The sequence below is a fragment of the Amia ocellicauda genome, chromosome 4 (genome assembly GCF_036373705.1).
Source record: "Amia ocellicauda isolate fAmiCal2 chromosome 4, fAmiCal2.hap1, whole genome shotgun sequence".
NCBI lineage: Eukaryota > Metazoa > Chordata > Actinopteri > Amiiformes > Amiidae > Amia > Amia ocellicauda.
In genome coordinates, this window is record NC_089853.1 from 53,255,858 (window position 1) to 53,281,073 (window position 25,216).

At 38.4% G+C, this 25,216-nt stretch overlaps 1 protein-coding gene across 1 annotated transcript in view; it reads left to right on the top strand.

Moving 5' to 3' along the window:
• Positions 1-1,398: 1,398 nt before the first annotated feature.
• tshz2 (teashirt zinc finger homeobox 2) overlaps positions 1,399-25,216 on the top strand; it is a 71,275-nt gene continuing 47,457 nt past the window's right edge. The window contains exon 1 of the mRNA XM_066702753.1: positions 1,399-2,216. Coding sequence (XP_066558850.1) covers positions 2,177-2,216 — 40 coding nt within the window. The 5' untranslated portion in view covers positions 1,399-2,176. The remainder of the gene's footprint in view (positions 2,217-25,216) is intronic.

Here is a 25,216-nt window from a genome sequence, read left to right on the forward strand (position 1 = left end):
TTGGCCTCGTTCTTCGGTATAAAAAGAGGATGGACACACAAACACAGGGGCGCGCACACACACACACACACACACATTCCTATCAGATGTGGGTTAAGTCAGATTGGATTTCAACACCAACAGTCGGCTACAGCAAGCTGGCAAATGTAATGCAAAGGACCGAGCTTGTGTGGGGCCTGTCAGTGGGAGCGTGTTTTGTACACAGGGTGTTAAAAGCTGTCAGACAGGTATGACTGGGGTGGGTTCCGACCAGTGATTGATAACACAGGTTCAGCTGGAGTTCAGGAGAAGCTTAGGCGCGGTAAATGACTGACAGCCGCACGTCGCAAAAAGAAGAGGCGATATTAGATTATCGGGAAACGGGATGTAATTGGGAGGGCAACAGATCTGGGCGAAGGAGTTACACATGCTTTGGGTGGCGGGGGTGGGTTGGAGGCGTATTCTTTTTGTTTTCTGTTGGTTTTCCTACTTGTCCAATAGGTGGCTTACAAGGTCACCGTGCCATACGTCGCAAAATGCACTGTATTTATGACCAGAAGTAGAGGGAATCTTTCATACAGGATCGGTTTGTTTTTCAAAGACCGTCATCGTCATTTCTGAAGGAAGAACCGGACACACTTGGACATGAACATTTGATTTGCACAGTCCAGCTATAGCTGTTGCATGTGTGCATCCCGTTGCCAGTGGATAGTGCTTTATTCATGGCAGGCCTGCGCAGATCTCTGAATAATGTTCTCCAACACCATCACATGAGTTGCTCCCGAGAGAGTGCCAGCTCGAGTCATGAAAATGAAATATTACACATTTATTACATCAGAGGAGAGCATTGCACCATGCCTTAACTTATAAACTGCAAAGGAATCGTTCTGCTAAATTGATGGATAACTGTTCCTTTTATTCTGTTAGTTTGAAATCAGACCCTCTCGTTATCCTACCAAAAGGTGGAAAAAGCTCCTTACTCTCGGTATTTTTTTATCAACTACTTAAGTTGCAGTTGAAAGCTCAGAGATTATATTTAGGGGTACCCAGTAATTAATCTCTAAAGGTATAGGAAAACACACGTGTCGTTTTTGTGTATATACCAACATGTTAGTACATGCACAACACATCTTAAACTAGCAAGCTTGAGCACATTTTATAGGTGCACCACTTAACGCTTTGGTATTATTAAACTTTGTTTTTTCTTTGTGTTTAGACAGTAATAAGTATAATAACTGATGATAAACACGATATAGCTTAAAGGTTGCATGATTCCCAATGCATGCATACATTCACACACACACACATTTACAAGTTCAAGCTGAGGTCAAGGATAGGGATTCAAATGAAGAGGGGTCTGAATCCAACCGATAGGTGCAGCCCATCTTTAAAATGAGAGTCAATCTGACGTTTCAGACCAGCAATCGGTACTGAACAGACACCAACGGTGGGAGAGCTGCTACAGTGGCCACCTTATATTGTTCATATTATTACTATCAATCGCTATACACGGCCACATTTTCCAGCGTCAGCTTCTGGAGGACGCAGACTTTCTCCAGCGGTGGACTGCCTTTGTAACGCCGCCACGCTCCCCGAGTTAAACGCAACGAAACGCTTCCTATTTCCCTTCCAGACGGGCGAGAGCGCCCCGCATCCGCCAGCCTCCTCCAGCCTCGTCCTCCGGCCGGCCGCTGTCTCTTTAATAAGATCGCGGTTATCTAGTGTAACAAATGTCTCGCTGCCATCATCAAGTCCAGGCGAGGAGGGAGGAGTTTTTAATGTTCAGTTTGTTCTGGGGATCGATGTTTGCTGGCATCGCCTCACCCTGTCTGTGCGGTGTGTGAATGTTATAGTATTACAAGCACTCTGTCCTTTCTATGTATCGCACACACACACACTGAGACTGGCATCTGTCAGCAAGCGCTCTCAGCTCCGCTTAAACAAAACACAATCCGCCATAGATCTGGGGGACATTTCAAAACATATATAACATAACAAACCGCTTTGGTCTGTGATTTGTCACCCCCTCCCCTCTCCCTTTCACCATTTTCTCCAATCATCTCTGATACTGGATTTAAAGAAGAGATCAAGAGTGTGGTGGCGATCCAGAGAGGGGCTCTTTCCTGCTGTATGGACTATCTGAGACCGCAGACGGGTTTCACCTGGGCAGAGTCAGCGTGAACTGCGAAGTGCCAAGATGCCAAGGAGAAAACAGCAAGCCCCGAAACGAGCTGCGGGTAAGGACGGATCCTTTTCTTTTCATCACAATTATGTCTTTCGCTTTAATGCAGGCTCTTCTTCTCGGTGCTGTTGGGGGTTATTTGATGGCTGGTAACTTTGTTCTTTCCTGGAGGAAACAGTGTTGATTTCACGCACTCACAATGGGTCTCCAACGTTTCCAGTTAGGGTATATAATATAACTCCACTGTATTGACAATAATGAGGTGGACTGTGTGTGTGTGTGTGTGTGTGTGTGTAATGAACATAGGGCACTTTCGGCTTCAGGTAAACGGGGTCGGTTATTTATTGTAATATTGCTTTGTTTATATTGCAATCTCTGTTCTGTAATTAACACTACGCCAACCCTCGAATAACCCATAACTTTCCCCGTTTTTAATACTAAGGTTTTTTTCCGTTTTGTTACAAGCCGTTGCCTTTACGTTTTTATCATGTATTTGCGTTACTGCTTTATATAAGTGCAGCACTTAAATAGCAGGTATTAGATTGCATGCCCCCTGCTAGTTTGCTGCTTTACTTTGTTCATACATTCCTACTCGTAATTTACGATCAATGGATGCTAGTCAATTTAGACGTGCCCAAAGTTTACTATGGACGACAGGGCGGACTGTGTGTATCTTCCACCCCACAGCCTTTGAAATTCTTTGCCCAAATCTGTCAAAAAACTTTAAAGTCTTTTAAAACTGTTTAAAGACGTATCTTTTTAATTGAGCTTTCTCGTACTCCAGATAATTAGACTACAATAAGAGGCAAATCATGTTTTCTTAAATTTTTTCTGGTATTTATGTTGTTTTATTACTAGTATTTTCACCGCCTTCTTTATAGATATATTAGTGATTGATCTTTGGGAGCCTGTATACTGTTGTAGTGCACATATATTTTAACTTTTTGACTTGTACATTTGTTATTTGGATGGATAAACATATGTCTCGTACATATACCTGGTTTCTTAGTTGTGGAAGTTTACCTCTCTTTCCTTAACCTCAAGTAGTAGGTCTGGAGACTCAATTTTACTGTTCCTAAGATATTTGAGGGAAGCTATGAGATTTGATATACAACTGGTACACTTAGCCTATACTTGACAAACATTATCGGAAATAATAATAAACTTTGGAATGGAAGTCGAATCTGAAGGCTAGAGAACAAATCAATTTTAGATTACATTCAATTAATAGATAGTTTTAATTGTGGTTCCTGTAAATTTATTTATTTTTATTAAGCTATTTTACATACAAAATGTAAACAAGAATACGGACGTCATAAACACTATTCATTTACTTTTTTAAATGTATCAATTTTCTTTTTTTTTTTTGCATGAAACTGTGACGTGACTTTAAACAAGCCTCTATATTTTGATAATATATTAAACATGGGCGTTTTCCAAGCTGTATTTTTATAGTAAGATGTTCTGGACAGCTTTGGAAATACTGTCGTGATTTCTGATTTCAGAGAAGGTCTGGCATTGAGACATGAAAGTTCATTTTTCTTGCGGCGGAACCACCCACTAAACGCTGTTTTTCCGTTTGATTGCCAGCTTTTGATTTGACATTTGATTGATCACCTGTCACCTGGCGGGCTTTGATCTATTCATTCCTGATACATATCAATAAATCACTCACTATGGTAACCCTTGTGTGCCACTGACGTATTGCCTGCCCTCTGGTTTCCCTTAGCTCAGACATGTACAATTATTGTCTTGTTTTGGTTTTAATGTGGGTGTTTTTTCTTCATTTCCTCTTGAAAAAAAAAAGAGCGGGGGGGGGGGGGGTGTGTGTGTCGGGTGGTGGTGGTAGGATTAATGTTTCAAAAAGAAATCTGAGCCATTCAGTAAGGGATCGTCATCAAAGTCCGCCCCCCCCCCCCCCCCCGCTCTTTTTTTTTTTCTTTACCTAATTATGAACACATAATGACCCCTGGTATTGCAAGGCAAATTATAAAAATATGTTTCCAAGAGAAATATTTATAAACTTATCTATGCAAACGGATGTCTGTCACGCATTTAGATTAAGAATACCCTTGGATGTGGAGCGTAACTCTTGAATTTAATTTTGTAGAGATTTTAAACTAAAATGTTGAAAAACACTCTAAACATTAAACTTACACAAACAATTATCACTACAACAAAGGAAACGATAATTTTCATTTTCATAATGCGCGTGGGGGTTACATAATAATTCTGTTTGATACGGGTTCAAGGGAACCAGTAAATACATTATGATGAAGCTATACATTGCAAAATATAAGGGTAACTTTTTCAACTTTATGGACTGTTGACATCAGTGATATCTGTAGTTATTTTGTGCAGATGTGCAGCAGGATAAGTTAATAAGTATCACATACAGGTCAGGTTTATCATATCTAGTGCCCAGATATAGGCTAGGCAGGAAGGACTAAACAGACTTCCATCAAGTACTTAATGGATAGTGTATAATGCATTATGCATATATATTCACATATGTTAGAATAGAAGTTCATTAAAACAGGGTATGTATGTAGCTTGCACCAATGTTAATGTGAATTTATATACTTACTGTGTTTCTGTTAGACATATATGACAGCACAGATTGAAGCAGATTGATCTTTATAAAAATGTAAAGGGGAAAACTACTGATAGGCCATAGGCTATGTGGCTGATATTAAAAACTTTAAATATCATTGCTTGTTAATATTACACTCACATTTGTATGTATGATCCTTGGTGAATCAGGGCCTGTCTGATTCATTACCAATTGTATCTCATCTCTTTTCTCTTTTCTGTCAATATAATTTACAGTCAAATTCATTTTTGCTATCTCCAAATGTATGAACTTTTATACAGTTCTTGTGTGTCTATTTACATATAATACACACACATGCATACATATATATATATATACACACACACACACACACAACATAACATATATGTACAATTCAGTCTCTAGTTCCACATGTGCGAGTTTATTATGATTTGCAATATGCTAATGCTTTCAAAAACGTGTAGAAGTTTGGAAGTTATTCTCTTATTGCCTAGTAGTACAATTAGGCAGATACTTAAGTTTTTGGATAAGCTTCGTCTGCACAAACATACTGTGCCCAAAATCTGTGTTCTTTACTTTTTTTTGTCGGGGATATGAGGGGGGTATCAATACGATTACATGTAAAGATAACAGATAACCCCATTATGATTACGCTGTCATATCACTAAGCAGATTTATTTGCTCTAAGGCTAAAATCTGTTGTGAAATGATCGCTCTTTATTATTGTGTAGAATTGGTATTCCAGATGGTAGCCTAGGCGTCGTGTGTGCCAATAATTGCAGATCTCATTCCCCCTCAAGAATCGGAGACCCTGATCTAACCGTCCCCACATGCCTTTTCTCTCTCTCTCTCTCTCTCTCTCTCTCTCTCTCTCTCTCTCCTGCTTTTCTTTCACACTTCACTCGACGGATGCCTTCCCAAACAATACACACATAATTATTTGGAGAACTTTTGAGAAGATTCCTTAGCGATCCGTTTACACGCTTTCAACTGGCGTGCCTGTAATCTGGTAAATGTGTCAGCCCTATAGAGAAATAAGCCTTCCAGAAGAGTTTCTTCATTGTTGAGGTAATTGTCTCCTCTTTGACAGGCACATTCATCAGTGGCTTAATGGTCAATCAAAAGTTGGCAGGCAGAGTGTTTTCATTCTTTCCTATCCACTACATTAGGAATACTTAATCAAAATGTCTCCGGGTAATGGCTGTGAAGAGTTCATGACTGACTGATCCGTTGTCTGCGCCGATAGAAAATTAACAGCTCGGTGCTAGAAAGATGTGAGCCCGCAGATAAACAAATTGTGCATTAATATTTCATCTTCAAGACCTGGGATGTGCTATCAGTGGTGGAATATTCCTGGCTGCGTTGTCATTTCTCTTTTTTTATATTCGTGAAGGCTCTTTGCAGCTGTAACTCATTTCGCTTGATGACTTTACTGGGGTTACGGAGAGTGACGACAAATTGATTACCTGGCAGAGCAAGAATGGGGCGCAGAGACGCGGGCTGACAGTCATGTTATAATAATATGTTTAATGATGTGTGGAGGGGGAACAAGGAAAGAAAGGTATTAAAATAAGACCGTTGAAGATGCAAGAAAGAAGTTTTGGAGAGTCAGCGTTCTTAAAGTTGCAGTATCCCTTTTATTAACAGCCAGTGCTCCTGCTGCAAAGCTGGAGCAGGCGGCGCGATGGGGGTAATGATAGTGCATCTGCAACCCTCCAGTAATTATGCAACAGGGGCTGCAATTAATCTTTGTATGTTGGAGACAACCAGCATAAAAGGAAGGTCAGACACGTTCGATTCCTTATCATTGCACAGTTCGAGGTATTAGGAACAGAAAGGAGAAAATGAATACCAAATCCTAGAGCCCAATTTAATTTTGTTGCTCAAGAATAAATACACCTTAGAAACAAATAACAAGAAAATACCCCCCCCCCCCCCCCCCCCATCACAGACACCCTTACAAGACAGATGGATAGGTGGTATGCAGATTTTCATTGTGCAATGCATTTGCCTTCCAACCTAACTCAGCTGCACTTGTGGGATTTGGATAATCAAATTATGACTTTGTTTTCATGGATAGGAAGGAAAAGAGATCACCACCCTGGGTAAAATCTGAAGCATCTCCATTACGGCTCTGTCAGCTTAGCCATTAATACGAAGTTCACGAGGCTGCTGTACAATAAAGGGGCAATTTGGCTGCCACGTAGGGAAGAAATCGCAAGCAGATCTTCATTTATGAGAGAGGAACCCAACATTATTGTGCAAAGCAGGAAGTATTTCTCTAATCAGGTTTGGGATACTTCTGTGCTTCAAACCGTTAGCCCAATTTGCTGTTAACAAGATAAATTGAGGAACAGACAAAGGCAGTAAGTGTTGCAGTGCCAGTAAGTGACTGACAGCAGCTTCTGGGAATTGGCTAGCTGAAAGTCCTCCTAAGTGGTTTGTTCTGGAAACATCTTAGGATCAAGGCAGATGTTGTTTATCCAGTTCAGGTAAAAGGTAGTCCGATACAGTATTGTGAGTAACCGAGAAGCATTCACTATTACTGAGAGAAAATTGGTGGTAAACATATGCTTGGGAAATCAAATCTGTCTTTCCACACACCAAAAAAAAAAAAAGAAGTATAATCATGCAGGTCTTTGAAGCATTGTTTTAAGTTTAAGATGCATGTTCAGCACAGCACTGTCGTCCCCGGTCCCCCCCCCCCCCCCCCGCCCCATAGTGTTTTCATACTAAATATTTATCAGATTTATAATCTCAGCTCAAGGTAGTCATGACGGTCAGCCACACTCTTTTTTTTGTGTTATATTTTGGCAGGTTCCTTATGGCACTGATATTGCACAAAAATGTAAGAGAAGAACATGTTTTATTCAATATCATAATCATTTCTAGGATTATTTATTAATATTCAAGTTGGTAGATTTTCATATCAATAGATTTTCTTATATTAAAAAATGAGTGGCTGTTTTCTGCAATAAATATTTGTTTCTGACCACAATGTTAACATTTTAACCAGTTTCACCTAAGTTACAAGTGCTTCACTACACTAGATACCCCTCATAAAGGCCTAAGAAATGTCTTGCTTCTACTCAAAAAGAAAAAAAGAAATAAGTGTTAAATTTACAGTAGCTTTTCAATCCTCTTCTGCAATCCCCTTTTTCTGCATTTTTCTGAACTTAAAACAATGCCAGGCCACAGTCAGATGTGCATATCTACGGCAGGTTTGCCATAAATTTCCATTTTGATCTTTTAAATGCTGTGTGCAATTCAATCCATTTATATCTAACCTGAGACAACGACCCTCTTGCAAATTATAGGCACTGTACTCTGAACATTTTACAGCTGTGTTTTGGCTGTGACATCCTGTGAGAAGGAGGAAGCTATTTAAGCCTGACCCAGATTGACCCCAAGAAGGTTGAGTTCCTTTGTATACTCGGCCTTGCGCAGATTCAAATCATCATAAACGCAGTCAGTAATAATCTAGATTTAAAAAGGATCTTGTTGCATATTTTACATTCTTAATTTCACTAGAATTTAAAAAAAACTCTTCTTATAAATGAACATAAGTAAAAGATAGTGTGGCGTAAGCATTTCTAGGTTTTGTGTCAGGGTTTGTTTTGTTTTTTTAACTTTTGTTTTTGTTTGCCATTGTGTGTCACAGTTAACACGGTTATACTTGAAAACATTGCTTTCATGGCAAGTAAAGCCGAAAGAAAAAAAAGAAACAAACAAAAAACCCTCCATTATCTGTGAAGATTCTACATTTCCTCTTTGGGCATTATTTTTGTTGTTGTTGGTTTGTTTCGTTTTTTCTTCATTTACCCGGGGACGTCCGTGACAGTTTCTGTACTCTTATAACAGTTAACGCAGCACACGTCACACATCACAATGGTTATATTCTCCAACGCACTCAGTGTTTCTTCTAGGGTTGTACAGGAGGCAGAGGTGGTAAATGGTTTCAAAATCTTTGTTTGTCTGAAAAGCTGACAGGTGTGGCGTGCTGTCTGGGTGATGAGAGCAGAGCGTTTTGTGCCCCCGAGCAACAGCGAAATTCCCAGCTCTCATCCATAAGGGGTGTGAGAGTTATCTGTGCCTACTGCTTCACCCTGCCTTCTCTCTCAGGACTGTGTTTCTAGGTGAACAACTGTTTATTTTTTCTAGTGTGCTGGATGATCTTGTTCCCTGGGTGAAGAAAAAAACTGCTTGCAGCCACTGGTGAATAATGTAGGTCTATAACAGTGACACCTGGCCTCAGTCCTGGAGCTTAAGGTTATTTAATTTAATCAATCTTGTGACTTTTTGGTGCAAATTACAAGGGTTTTAGTCATTGAAGATTTGAGGTTGACTATAAAAACCAAAGCGAGGCAAGAGCTTCAGAGTTTAAGGCTTTTGTGATGACCAGTCATGTCTTATTTGTTTTTGACATATTTAAGCAAGCGGTTGTGGATATAACCGAACGTGCGACTGTTCCACCAGCCTAGATAAGACCAGGTAGGGCTCGCCCCCAGTGGAAAGTACATAGAAGGTATTTTCATCTGGTTCCTGTCAGCCTCTACAGATATAAATGGTGATATGAAACACCTTTTTAGCTTTTTTATGTGGGGTTTGATTACTTAGCTCATTTTCATCTCCATGACTGATTGATTTAATTATGTTTCTTTGTACAACCCAATAGTGTGTAAAAGTACATTTTCCAATTGTGTGAGATAAGATTTTACCTGTGTTAGAATCTCTCTTGTTTTGTTTTTTCAAATAGGAAAAGGCATTTGTACACAATGCACATGGTACAGCATGAACGCAGCACACACCCCAGCTACAGGTTCACAGGCATTCAATTCATTTGTAGATTTCTTCTCAATAGCCAGCCCTTCTAGATTGACCATATGGCTCCAACTTGGGCAAAACAATCTGAGTGGCTTCAAGTTACGACTTGCTTCCAGACCAGTTTCAAAGGCGCTCAATGAATCAGGAGAGCAGTCGTTCACCTTTTGACATTCAAGCAGAGCATCAAAAAAATTACCACAGGCTTAAATTACAGATCACACCCTCATATTGACCCAGATTCACGTAGTAAGTTCCTTGTTGGTGTGAATACAAAATAATCCTGACTGTTTTGCGAAAATAGAGGTGTGGTAGAGTAAGACAGATGTATTTCCCTTTATATGCCTTCATCCGTCAGTATCTTCTTTTAAAGGCAGATTCCTCTCTTCAAAAGGAGATTTATCAATAAGGCATCACTTGGACATCAGAATGTGACATACTGAGTGAATATGAATGCCCTGGGAATGTCACCGTTAATTGAGCATTCATTCTGCCTTTCGGTTTTACTTTGGGTTTTCTGTTTTGTTCCCTGAAGATTAAAAAAAAAAAAAACTAGTTTCCCCTTACTCACATCATGTGCAGGTTTATTCCCCCCAAGTTCCATCTTTTGACAAGATCGCTGATGGAAAGATCTGGAAATGTAGGCTGAGCAACTAGTTTGATTAAAGGTACTCCTTGACAATCATGTGAGGTTCAATTCCCTGTGTAACTCTTGTTCATACAGATTGATTTGTAAAAAACAATTGTCTGTTTTGACCAACCTCAAGTTCTGTTTTTTCACACACACACAAACACACACACAATAAAACTAGCTTGATGGGCTAGCAAACTTAAGACCCACCAAGCAAATGTTTGTATTAAGTCATTTGACCTTATTTGTTCATGTGGGAAGCTTGTAGAGACTCTGATAGTGTCAAGTGGCTTAAGGATAATTAGACAACCTGTCTCAAAGATATCTATCTCATAGTGTAAACCCAGCTCAAGTGTGTTCGGTGGCAGTCTGGCACAGGATGGCTGCCACAATCAAAACCAAAGCTATTAAAACATCACGGCCTGATCTGTTCTGCAGGGCTGTACAGAGCTGGAGAAATGGTCAAACGTCAAGTAGATAGACTGTAATTGTGGTGTATTGTATTAGTTTATTCATAGCTGCATCAAATATATATTATATAGTATCTGAAATTATAAAGAAGTGTATGTATTCCCTTTTTACACATTCAAAGCCCAAATTTCACTAAGGTCCTTGCACAGACTTACAGTATGATATGTGCAATGTATAATGTAAGTAGCGAAGCTTTAAATACTACAGCGGAGGTGGACAACCTGGAAGAACAGCCTACCTGATTGGCTTTCAGTCGGAAATAAATTGGATAGGATTATGATTTATTACATAAATTAAGACCCTGCAATTAAAGCCAAGGAATGGAGTGGGAGAGCCAAGACTTGCTTGTACTAATAGTGTGATCTGTAATAGTTACAAACATAAACTGTTCATTTTTTACCAATATCTTACGAAGCCAAAGTAGGGCATACAGGGTTTGTGTTACATTTAAAATTCAATTAAAATGAAATACAACCTAGGTGGAAAGTACAACTATGAAGAACTAACAGTAGGGCCTATATATTTTGCATTCTAGTGCTAGGTTTAAGCCATTATTTGTTTGCTCCGATGCAGTGCAGGTTTCTAAATCAGTCTTTCAAGGTAGGATACAATCACAATGTGCCAGAAAGAACCTCCATAGTCAATACAGTGATGGAGAACTGGTTTTGTTTTACAGAAAACTAAAAAGTCACTATCAGTGAAGTACGCCCTACATAATCCCAGAAATCCACCCTTCTTCTTTTTGTCTCTGTATCCCTCTCCACCCACAATGCTTCTTTTGAAAAGGTTCATTTACTTAAATAAAAAAATCCAGCTTTTTTTTTTGCTAAGCATCTATCCACTTACTTATGTATGTGTCTATCCATCCAACTTACTATCTGTCAAGTTAAATTCAAATTTACACCCCCCCCCCCCGCCAATCTACCAACATAGTAGTATTAAACATTTACTGTTGATTATTTGTATTTTTATTGCAAAATCTAAGATTCAGTCTTCAGTATTAATTATTTCAATATTATGCACACAGGGTATACAGAATTAAACCTCACGAAGGAGCAGTCTAAGGCACCGTTCAATTTACTGGCTGCCTGCAAGAAAAATGTAATGTGGAGTGTGAAATTAAACCTTTTTATTTCTTCATCATCTATTTTTTTATGTTACAGGCAAAGCCTCTGCAGCAGTGATTTAATTTAGGCCTATGAATTATTTTTGGGAGAAAGAAACAGGCTTTATAAGGGAAAATAAGACACAAAGCATATGGAAATAACATGCTTTTTGTTCAAATATAAAGTATGCATGAAGGAATTTCCTTTGTACCAAGCTTTGGAGCCTTTTTTTTTCTAAAATGCATTTGTCTCTATCATATTTTGCAACGCGTTAATGTAATCCAGTTTTGTTGGCATCTTTTTGCCAATGTTATTATGCTTTAAAAAGTTTGTCAGGAAAGTCTAGTTTATTTATGTATCTATTTTATGTATTTTTTCAGTCCTTGTTAGTTGTGGATGATGTGTTGATTAAATATATATATATATATATATATATATGGGTGTGTGTAATACAAAGCATCTCTGGGGCTAATGTCCGAAGAGCGCCAAGTTCTGAACCTTATGCTTCTGTGTCTCCATTTAACATTAAAGCTGATGGCTTTTTGACAGCTTTATAGCTGACAAGTTCCATGACTAGTCATGCAGTGCAATTACGTATGAGCTAATTTGATGAATCAACTTGATGTTCTGCAGTCCCAGTTGGCCTCACCAGCGTATGCGCTCAATTTTCTCCTGGAGGTCAGAAATAAGCTTTGAAATTTTGCTAATCCCATCACATATGAAGAGTGTGTCTCATGGAATAATGTTTGGACATGCACCCTTGACTAAATCCAGAAATAGAACCGCGGAGGGAAAAAAAAAGGAAAAGAAAAACAAGAGCTCTGACAAGTGCTCTCAATCACTGACAAAATGGGCTGTGAACTGAAGGATGTGTTCTCCAGACCTTCTTGGTTATCGTGCACCCCCCCTTGCTTAGGCTTAACTTGCAAACTAAATACCACATTGCCAGTTTAAAGCCTCTCTCAGCAGAGAGAGATCCCTTCAACAGACACTGGAAAAAGGAGGACATTTTTTAATTGGCAAGTCATATGTTTTATGTTTTTGTCTTGAGGCAGAGCGATATCTGTACATAATCATGTGAATGCTTTTGTATTCTGTCTTTCAGATGCCAGTTCAAGACACACTATCATATAGTTAACTAAACTATTCTGTTCCAGATACATGGCTTTATGCCAAAAATAGAATATTTAACTGTGTGATGAACAGGCTTTACTTGTTTTGGGTCCCATTGGAGCTGCCTTGTTATTTGAATGTAACTAACTAACATATACAAGATTAATTGTTCATAATCAGCTTTAGTATTTCATAGAGGTTATAGATCTGTTTTTTGATACTTTTATTAAACAACGTGAAAGAAAGGTAGGTCCTTTTGTAATCCCAATCGTGACCTTGCACCTTGTTAAAGACTTCTAGTGCTTTTTCTTTTCTGCTCTAGTTTTGTTAAAACCATAGTAATAATTGAAAATATAAACACAATAGACGTTCCTATTATTAATTTAATTTTGCTCTTTCCTTTTGTAGCATACCACGAATATCTGACAGTATGTGCAGCACAGTTTGTTTGAAAATAACAGCTTAATTGAAACTCATTAACAGCCGTGACAGCTCAGGTGCCTTCAATTAATTTAAAAAAGCAGACTAATCGTGGGGTACTACTTGCATCTTGATTAAGGCTACCTAGCCGAGAAGTGCTGATGAATCACGTTGGTTGGGCATCCGATGTACAGTGTGCTTCTTTATTGATCAGGTCCTTACAATTATGATGGCATCAACACATGAAAGATCTGCCATTTCACCAGCAAAGCATCCCTTAACTTTGCATCCCATCACCAAAAACATTTCCTTAACAAATGCCTACCCTTGCCGTTCTTAAAATAACTAAAAGGAATACATGTTCAAACTTCTCACATCATTCTGCAGACTATTACTTTTTTTGGTAGTTTTGATTTGATGCAAAGTGAAAAATCTCAACTTATACCACATCAAATAGATATTTAATAAATAATAGATTGATACAATGCACCGATGAATACATGTGAACAGGCCATTGATTTTAATGTGCAGTCCTCATCATGAAAGACGAAACATAAACAGCTTCATTCTGCAATCTGTGATGTACTTCTTTGCATTTGAAAGTGCCTTTTAGGGTGCTAAACACAATTTCCAATAATGAAAGTGACGTTGAAAGTCATAGAAAAAAATATTGAATGTTCACAGTCTACTGTTTATAGGCAAAATATGGAATATATCAGAGACCCATGTGTAATATAACTATACCAGCTATAGGAGGGAAGGGATTTGAAACACAACCATGCCTGAAATGTTGAAAAGGAAAAGAAAGATTCACAATATTCTGACTACAATTGACTGTACACATTCCAGACCAGCACTGAAGTAAAACATGTCAACAAAATTAAATAAGTCAGATAGTCAGACTGGTATGTTTCTGTACAGTGTTTACATCCTTGAAACACAGGTATCTATTCAACACTTGGGTGCCAATTAGTGTACAGGAAGGCCAAAGTGCCATGGGCCAATAGACAGCAGATACTATAGAGTTTTTGACTTTCCAAAAGATCATGTATTGACTATGCCTAAATTTAAGTGTTGCTCAGATTAAAACATTAACACGTTATATGAATATATAGATATATATGTTTATATAAAAATAATAATAATCAGCAGCAGTCTTTATCAATCCGCTGCTGGAGGAAGGCCTCCCCAAGATGTTTCCACTTAATGTACAGCACACTTTTCCCAGGTGATGCCAGCATGTCTTCATATTTAATCTTCCCATCTTTTGTGTGGCCTTCAATCAATGGGTCAGACACATTGCAAGAAGAACAACTCAAAGATGGACAAAGGAAGCCAGTGAATGGATACCAATAGATGAAAAAAGACCTAGAAGATGTCATAAACTTTGCAGGGGTGACATGGAAAAGAAAATCTGTTGATTGAAGAAAGCGGAAACATCTTGGGGAGCGATATGGAGTGATGATGATGTTATTATACCTATCTACACTCACCTAAAGGATTATTAGGAACACCATACTAATACTGTGTTTGACCCCCTTTCGCCTTCAGAACTGCCTTAATTCTACGTGGCATTGATTCAACAAGGTGCTGAAAGCATTCTTTAGAAATGTTGGCCCATATTGATAGGATAGCATCTTGCAGTTGATGGAGATTTGTGGGATGCACATCCAGGACACGAAGCTCCCGTTCCACCACATCCCAAAGATGCTCTATTGGGTTGAGATCTGGTGACTGTGGGGGCCAGTTTAGTACAGTGAACTCATTGTCATATTCAAGAAACCAATTTGAAATGATTCGACCTTTGTGACATGGTGCATTATCCTGCTGGAAGTAGCCATCAGAGGATGGGTACATGGTGGTCATAAAGGGATGGACATGGTCAGAAACAATGCTCAGGTAGGCCGTGGCATTTAAACGATGCCCAATTGGCACTAAGGGGCCTAAAGTGTGCCAAGAAAACATCCCCCACACCATTACACCACCACCACCAGCCTGCACAGTGGTAACAAGGCATGATGGATCCATGTTCTCATTCTGTTTACGCCAAATTCTGACTCTACCATCTGAATGTCTCAACAGAAATAGAGACTCATCAGACCAGGCAACATTTTTCCAGTCTTCAACTGTCCAATTTTGGTGAGCTTGTGCAAATTGTAGCCTCTTTTTCCTATTTGTAGTGGAGATGAGTGGTACCCGGTGGGGTCTTCTGCTGTTGTAGCCCATCCACCTCAAGGTTGTACGTGTTGTGGCTTCACAAATGCTTTGCTGCATACCTCGGTTGTAACGAGTGGTTATTTCAGTCAAAGTTGCTCTTCTATCAGCTTGAATCAGTCAGCCCATTCTCCTCTGACCTCTAGCATCAACAAGGCATTTTCGCCCACAGGACTGCCGCATACTGGATGTTTTTCCCTTTTCACACCATTCTTTGTAAACCCTAGAAATGGTTGTGTGTGAAAAACCCAGTAACTGAGCAGATTGTGAAATACTCAGACCGGCCCGTCTGGCACCAACAACCATGCCACGCTCAAAATTGCTTAAATCACCTTTCTTTCCCATTCAGACATTCAGTTTGGAGTTCAGGAGATTGTCTTGACCAGGACCACACCCCTAAATGCATTGAAGCAACTGCCATGTGATTGGTTGGTTAGATAATTGCATTCATGAGAAATTGAACAAGTGTTCCTAATAATCCTTTAGGTGAGTGTATATCTATCTATATATATCTATATCTGTATATATAGATATATACACCGATCAGCCATAACATTATGACCACTGACAGGTGAAGTGAATAACACTGATAATCTCATTATCATGGCACCTATCAGTGGGTGGGATATATTAGGCAGCAAGTGAACATTTTGTCCTCAGAGTTGATGTGTTAGAAGCAGGGAAAATGGGCAATAAGGATCTGAGCGACTCTGACAAGGGCCAAATTGTGATGGCTAGACGACTGGGTCAGAGCATCTCCAAAACTGCAGCTCTTGTGGGGTGTTCCCGGTCTGCGGTGGTCAATACCTATCAAAAGTGGTCCAAGGAAGAAAAAGCGGAGAACCGGCGACAGGGTCATGGGCGACCAAGGCTCATTGATGCACGTGGGGAGCGAAGGCTGGCCCGTGTGGTCCGATCCAACAGACGAGCTACTGTAGCTCAAATTGCTGAAAAAGTGAATGCTGGTTCTGATAGAAAGGTGTCAGAACACACAGTGCATCGTGGTTTGTTGCGTATGGGGCTGCATAGCCACAGACCAGTCAGGGTGCCCATGCTGACCCTTGTCCACTGCCAAAAATGCCTACAATGGGCACGTGAGCATCAGAACTGGACCACGGAGCAATGGAGGAAGGTGGCCTGGTCTGATGAATCACGAGTTCAAGGTGTTGAATTGGCCTCCAAAATCCCCAGATCTCAATCCAATCGAGCATCTGTGGGATGTGCTGGACAAACAAGTCCGATCCATGGAGGCCCCACCTCGCAATTTACAGGACTTAAAGGATCTGCTGCTAACATCTTGGTGTCAGATACCACAGCACAGAGGTCTAGTGGAGTCCATGCCTCGACGGGTCAGCGCTGTTTTGGCGGCAAATGGGGGACCTACACGATATTAGGCAGGTGGTCGTAATGTTATGGCTGATGCGTGTATATATATATGTACACACATACACACGTATATAATACACACAAATACATATATATATATATATATATATATATATATATATGTTTGTACACACACACTCACATTACTGATACTCCAGGCTGATTTTTAAAGTGAATGGGTGCATAATGTAGATAGCATGTGCATTGTGCTTTTTACATATTAAATGTGTTTCATTTCTGGAGCAGAATTTGACATTGGCTTTGTAATAGCTGCTAAGTATTGCCTAAGAGACCTGATTTATTTAACAAGTGGAAGGCAGCTGTGAGACTGAGAATTCCTTGTTATTATTCTTTAAATCAGTGTTAATGATTTTTTCGTCATTGATTTTTATGGATGAACATTCAAGGTAAATATTTAGCATGGCTTCTGAAAAGCCTCTGAAAGTGAAGAAAAGGAAGTAACTTATATTGCCCGCTCAATAGCTTAACGATTGTAATTGACTGACATTTTAATTTGGTTGTTTTGGGATCACACATTTAATTACTAGAAGAAGGTAACTGAACTCATAGCACATTAAGACATATTGATATTGCAAAGTTGTTGTTTTGTTTGTTTAATGTGAAATATTGTTTTTTACAATATGAATGCAGTAATTCCAGGAAGCAGCACTATTGTGCCGCAATTCCCATTATTTAATATCCCACATAGCTTTATCTTGTCATCTGTAGCAAAGTGAAAATGTCCAGATCCTTAAAATTACAGGATCTAGATCATGCTTAGCCACCATAAGTATGAATGTCTGTTGAGTTGAAAAGGTGGTTGGCTACGTAAATGTATAAAAACCAGTCAGAAAAGTCAAGTAGCAAATCAAAAGTTATGAAAAACTGCTTGAAACTATTTTCCATGTTTCCATGTATGGATGTGTTGACTGTGTGAATAAGGTGTGGTGTGTCTGTCTGAAATCCTGAAGGAGTGGTCACACTGGACAAAACCAAAATCAGGTTTACACCATTTCTGCAATGTCAGAAAAACAGGCCATGTCTTTTGAAGTAAAGAGGTTTCTACTTTGTCATATTAGTTCAATTTTGTTATCATGCTCAGCTTATGGATATGTAGAGTAAGTTGTATCTAGTGTAAATAATCACACCATAGAATTGGGATAATGGTTGAATGGGATGGGTGCTAATCCTCTTTGTGCAGGTGACATCAGTATGAATTTAATCTACATGAGAAGACTCCTGCTTTGATGAATGACAGGATTTCGAAGCTAGATCTTTTTATTTGCTCCTCTCTCTCTCTGTCTTGCTTGTTTCTTGTTTAAGCAGCTATGATCATTAGACAACCTTAAAGAGAAGCTTGGAGTCTTGGAGGCTGTAAATATTGTTGCTTTAACATAAAAACTTTGTCTCCAATGTTTAGTGAGCCTTTGATTATTAAGCTTCTTAGTAGAAGTAATGTAATTGATAGTTACATTGAAGAGACCTGGTGAACTTTTACCTTGAAAACCACTAATACATATTCCTATTTTCGTGCACAATGTAGCCTAAGGGTAAATACTGTGTTTGAATGGTCAAACAAGTTGAAAAAACTGTAGGAGAATGCATTTATATTTATTTTTGTTTTGCCATTTCTCATTTCTTAGATTATTTAGGGGCAATTTATTATTTTACCTTTTCATGAAATGCTAAGGATACACTGTGTTCTGTTACAAAGTAAAGGGGGAAAAAACAATAATTTGACAGTTGACAATCTACAACAGTATACCAAAGTTATTGGTTAGTATAATCCTAGAGACAACAAAGAAAACAAAACTAGCCTGTTTGTAATTTCAAAACCATTTTCCTGTATTGTGTTTTACTGTCAACGGGGGCGCACTCCACCATTTTGAAAACAAAACAAAAAGAGGATCCATTTCCCAAAAAGATGGATTTACTGCTTTTGATGCCGACGGGATGTGATTTATTACACACAGAAGGGGCTTTTGTACAGGAAGACTCATACTTAATTGTGGCCCAACCGTATCTGGTTGAACCATAATGCAATGCCAAGCCTTCCTGTAAGAATTGACTCGACTTATGAAGGATTCCTGTAATTTACATGTGGGTGTAGTATTATGTCACTGGCTGGATATGAGTGTAAATGTTTTATGACTGACAGGACGTATTAAATTACTGGCATTCTGACACATATAGAAAGAATTAGACAGGCCATTGTTTGGAGACTCTTAAACAGCCTGGGCTTGAGTGGGTGGGGGATTTCATCGTTATTAAACTGCTGTATGAAGATTTTCCACTTGATAAAAGGCACACATGCTTAATTCCTCAATCGTGTTGTTCACTTGATTTACCAGAGTTTACAGTGAGCCACTTTGTAGTCAAGAGATTATGTTGTAGTGAAGGAGTATGCAATGTTATACTATATGCCAGACTTCTGTAAAAACACATTACCGCCACTTTGTGTGAAATACTTTTTTTTCTACCTTCTTCCAAGTTAATCATTGGAATTTAGTACATCAGCTTGCCTTCTAATCTATAAAGGAATCATTAGGCTGTTAAATAATTTCTAAGAGGTATACACAGCACAAGAGGAACAGTAATCGGTTTGGGAGACTTAACTTTTGTGTAGGTTTTAAAAAAATAGCTTTATGATGTATTTTAATGCACTGAGATATTCAAAAATAAATACATACATTATAAAAATCTGGTTGGAATGTCAGAAGTGTGTAAAGCATTATAAGCAGTTTTGCATTTTTGTGTGGGAGATGCATGATTAACCCTTCCCTGCACAGATAAACCAGGAATTTCACAGGATACAATTTAAACCGCATCCCTTCTCTTCCTTTCCTACGTCAACAAGAAGCCATCAACCAAGAAACAACAGTGGGATAGACGGTTTATCAGTTGGGCCGAACATCTGTTTTCCTGTCCGTCTTGCAAGACTTTATATCATGACCTTGAACTTCCTTTCTCAATCTTGAACAGTACCTTTGAAGGGGGGGGGGGGCATTAGCAAGTGGGACTGCCATAGAGGGGTTTCAAGCAGGGGGGGCGCATGAGAACTTCCTTAAGTGGCTGTGTTTGATCTGGGATAAAGCAGCTTCCATCGCAGATCCCCCTCGCTTCGCCGCATAAACAGGCATTAACACGACTGAGCTGAGGAGATGACACGGGGACTGTGTGGGATAACAGCACTAATGCCTCACGTTCCCTGGCCACTGGGACTAATTAGGAGCGAAAGCTTCTTGTCGCAGAACAGAGTCATATCAATCCCATCCCTAATTTGTCTCCAGGAGATGTATGTGGAATGAATGAAGGACCAAAGTAGCCTTCAAACTCAAATGACTCTTTCTGTCTGCTTTTATCTGCAACTTTCTTCCTGCTCATCTAATACCTTTTAAATACATGTTCACGCAGCATTACTTATGTTAATATGGTTTGGGGTTTATTGATGGTGCTCCACTGAAAACAGCCAATAAAAATGTTTGTTAGGAAATTGCTGGCATTAATACAATGTTTTCCTTTTCCCCTCTGTATTTACATTTGTTACTCTTTAAAATATTAGTTCACCTTTCATTCAATTAAGTCATTAAGAGCTTAGACAAAATAGAAACCAAAAGACCCTCTCCCTGTCTCCCTCTCTCTTTCTCTCCCCAGCTCTAGGAGTGAGTATCACTGCTTTAGGGTATTCAAAGTCTAATAAGGATGTGCGGTGCTGCATTCCAGAGCCGCTGTGTGTAAAGTGAAGCAAGTGATGTTCCTGAAATTGATAGCACTTGGCAACAGCACTCACCTCTTCAACAGAGAGTCACTTCCCTCCACTGGCTGTGACAAACTTGACTGTCCAGGGGCCCCTGACGACAAAGGGATCTGCTTCGCTTGTATTCTCTCCCGAAAGGAAATCACTGTAGGGGGGAGGGGAAGAACATGGTAATTAGTGCTATACTGCCTGAAGCCACACCGCCAACAAAGTGGTAACCTGCCATCTAATTCCCAAGCAGCAAGGGCTGTTGAATCATCCCGAAGCTATTCTTAGTCTGGAAGATCAAGATCGAGTGCCATTATATTAAGATTGCCAAACTTATTCAAGCTCATTCCAGCCCTTGATTGTTGTGTAAGGTGTTCTGCCCAGCACCAACATATTAAAATGAGCAGTCTTGTCACAAAGAGCAAAACAGTGACAAAAATCAAATGACACAGCACGAGTGGAAGCAGACATCACATTAGTGTCTCATAGCTCTGTGCTTCAAGTACGAATGGAAAGGGTTTTGGCAATGTCCTTCTTTAAAGGCTTTGTGGTGTATTGAGGTCTGAGTATCAGGAAATTTAAAAGGAAGTCCGATACATGTTAAGTGCATCTTCAAAGGAGTTTTCATCTTGGTGGTCGTGTCCATCTGTGTCCCTTCTCTCTATTTCCCTTAGGCTGATTTTGATTATTAGTATCTCTAAGTAAATGCATACCTATTCAGCCCAGCAAACAGATATTTATGCCAAAAAGAACAAAAGGATAAATCTCTGAGCCGAATATCTTTAAAGCAGAACTGCCTTGTGAATAATATATTTCCTAGTGAAGATTCACATGATTTAATCTGCTAAAACATGCAGAAGTTCACCTGGCATGCAGTCTATAATTAATCAGGTATAACAGAGTTACATGTACAGCTATGATTTATTTTGAATCAGTTTCCATTTATTCTTTGTGAGGTTTGTGTTGCGAGTGACCCAAAAATAAACAGGTTTTTAATTGCAAAACAAAGCACACACTTTCAATATTTATTTTCTTGAATCTTCAAGCTTCAAAAGAAAGCAACTAAGTACATAAATACATCATTCAATACATAGTTAAATCAGTTAAAACAGCTACTGAAACGTAGAAAGTAGGCAGATATAGGTAATGGGACATAAAAAATTATTTTAAAGTAAATTACAATATTTACATTTAACAATTACACATACTTTTGTTATCAGCTGTTTTGGGTTGGGGGGGTGCTCTATCATGCATGGGAGTGAAGCTCAAAGGCGTCCAGCAGAAGCAAAAGTATTTCGTTTTTGTTGTGTTTTTATAAATGTGTATGTTTAAATGTGATGCAGCCCTTTCTTCATATTTAGTAGAAAAGTAGACTTGCCCATTGTTCACTCACTGATCACAAGGCAGTCACCATGGGGCTCTAACACCATATCACTGAAAGTAGTGATAATGAATCACAGAAATGATGCTTTTCACATTCAGAACCACAACTTAATTAAAAAAAAAGGTCAGGAAACATATAAGTATGTGAATACCAATACTTTTTTGCAGAAATTAATTAATTAAGTAAGTAAGTAAGTAAGTAAGTAAGTAAGTAAGTAAGTAAAGCATGTATCCTACCACAGGGTTACTATTTAACATTTCATTGAATTGATGTGTGTGTGTATGTCTTTTGTCTGAATATAATAACTTCAATATGGCTGGGATGGGAACATTTCTACTGTAGAACTGTGAATAAGTCTTTAATGTGCATAATATAAGAAAGCTGAATCAATTTTACCAGTCACAAAATAAGAAGATTCTACTAATAACAGAAACCAAAGGGGTGGGACATTTTTGTGAGCTCTTACCAAATGTACGAGGTAGTCATCAAAACATAAAAGCAAAATCATCTAACGTTTTGCATTTCAGCTCTAATTTAGGAGTCAGGTTTGCTCAGAGGATTCAGAGGGTTTTTAAAGCCCTACTACATTCCTTTAACAGTGATATCCTTGAGGGTACCAAAGTGGGATGGGGGTACTAATATGACATCTCTCTCTGCAGAGCTGACTGACTTGAATGCTTTCTCTCAGTGTGGTGCCTTCTTCAATTCTGGTTAAATTTGATGCATATGGGTATCCCTCAGAATGTGTTTTTTTTTCTTCTTCTTTTTCTGTAAAGCCTTCTAGTCTAAAAAAATGATGGTATAAGAGTTGTGGTATTTTGTAGATATCACCTTTAATCTTTATGGAATAATAATAATAATCATACTGTATTATATTATTTATTTTGTTATACCACCTTCTGACACCTTTGTGTGAAAAGTACTTGATAAAGTTATTATTAATAATTATAATAAAAATAATAATAATAAGAAATATGTTTAACTTTGGAATACACAGTTTACAGTTACTTTTGAATGTTACAAAGGCATCAGCTAACAAAAACAACAACTACAATAATAATAATTATAATAATAATAATAATAATAATAATTGCCATTTTTAGGTTTGTTATCTGTAAAGTAGGCTGTTTTAGGATAATTGAGAAACGTGATAGCAGGTGGAGGAGAATAAAGTACCAACCTTCAGGTTTTGCAATCAGCGCCAGGACACAGAAAACAAAAGATATATAGATTGTTAAACAGGAAAAGACTATAAAAATACATCACAAATGAATATATTCATGGGGTATGCTGTTTGACTCTTGATCCAAGAGCAAATGGAACTCAATAGCTTTACTGTTAAACTTGCAAATCAAGTGACACAGAATGGTTTTACTTTTTCTTTTTTTTTTCGTTCCAATGTTAAATGAAACAACTATTAATCTCCCATGGGGAAGAAAAAAACACCAACAGGGTGAATTTGTGATTTAAGAAAGGCAGTGTTTATATTTGTCACTGGTTGAGTCATTAAGTAGGCCCCAGTGTCTTATTAAGACCAAGGTAAATTGAGCACAGTGTTCTAAGTGAGGTCTAATGAGTGCGTTATGTATTCTTAACATAAGTTATCTTGACTTGTACTCCAATACTCCGCAGTCAAACAATGTGTTTGTCTTTTTAATTGCTAGGGTATTGTTAAAGACCAGTTCACTGTAACACTATGGTCCTTTGTTAAGTCCGTCTCTTGTTGTTGGCCTAATCTCTCAGAATCTCTCAGAATCCTAAATGCACTTCACTTTCTCAGTTTATCAGAATTTGTAGTATTGAGCCTGGGCCTATGAGCTATTAAAAACACAAGTCATTCTTTGTAGATAAAAAATAAATACCTAAATGAATGATTCTGCAGTTATTGATTAGTTGGTCTCCTTTGTGTTGTTGAACAAAACAGGAAAACAGGCAATTATTCAAGAATTGGTAATCGTAGCAGTAGGATTTCAGTTACAACATCTAGCCTATTTTCCAGAAGCAAAGGAGTTACCTTCACAAAGCATTCACCTTTTGAAGTTCAGTGGTTTGCAGACTCTAACACCTGTTAATTATGTTAACAGTCTGACAGTGGAAGGGGGAGTATTACCCGTTGACTTTCAATTAATTAGCTACTGATTTGTTTCTAATAAATCATATTGTGTCAGTCCTAAAACTACCAATGCCTTGCTTCACTTTATTTAGACAAATCAAGAGAGAAACTTGCCTATTGAGATTTTAGGATGCACTCTGCTACATTAGGACAAAAGGGAGATTATTAAATCCAGAACATTTTTCTGAATATATTGCATTTTCAACAGCTTTTTTGATGCGGGTTGTTAGTGATCAGGAGGTGCAAATCCAATTATGGAATGTTAACTGATCACGCGTGTTAGAAATTAAACAGGTTACAATAAACATCTTTAGAGAAACAGTGTAAAAGGTTATTCATTTACAATGGTAATTTATGTACATTTGAAACAAGCATTGCAAAAAAGCAAGTTTTAATGAAAGTATAATAATAATAATAATAATAATAATAATAATAACAATATGAAATAAGTATAATATATGTATAGGTAAAATGAAAAATAGACACCCACAATTGTTTGTCATGTAAGATTCTTATCCATACATCACCAAAATACAACGCTATTACAGAGGCTTGATTGTTCTTCTGTATACTCAACCCACTCCATACATTCAGGGCACAAACAAAAATACATTATTAGTAGTAGTAAATAAAGAATGAATATGAAATACAAATTGAAAAGTCATAATTGCATACGTTTGCACCCTTTGGTGTGGCAAACCTCAATTAATTCAGGTACACAAAATTACCTTAACAACAAACACAATTAGTTGAATGGCCTCTGTCTGTGTGCCAATAATAGTGGTTCTCATGATATCAGAAATAAAACACCTGTCTCTGTGAGGTTCCTTTGTCAGGTTGTGAATTTCAAGCAAAGACTCAACCATGAAGACTAAGGAGCTCTGAAAGCAAGTCAGGGATAAAATCATTGAAAAGCACAGGTCAGGAGAAGGGTACAGAAAGTATTGAAGTCTCTGTATATCCCTGTGAGCACAGTGTACTCAATCATCAAGAAATGGAAGGTGCAATGTACCACCCAGACACTGCCTAGATCAGGCCATCCTTCCAAACTGGTGAGGGATGCCACTGTGAGGCCA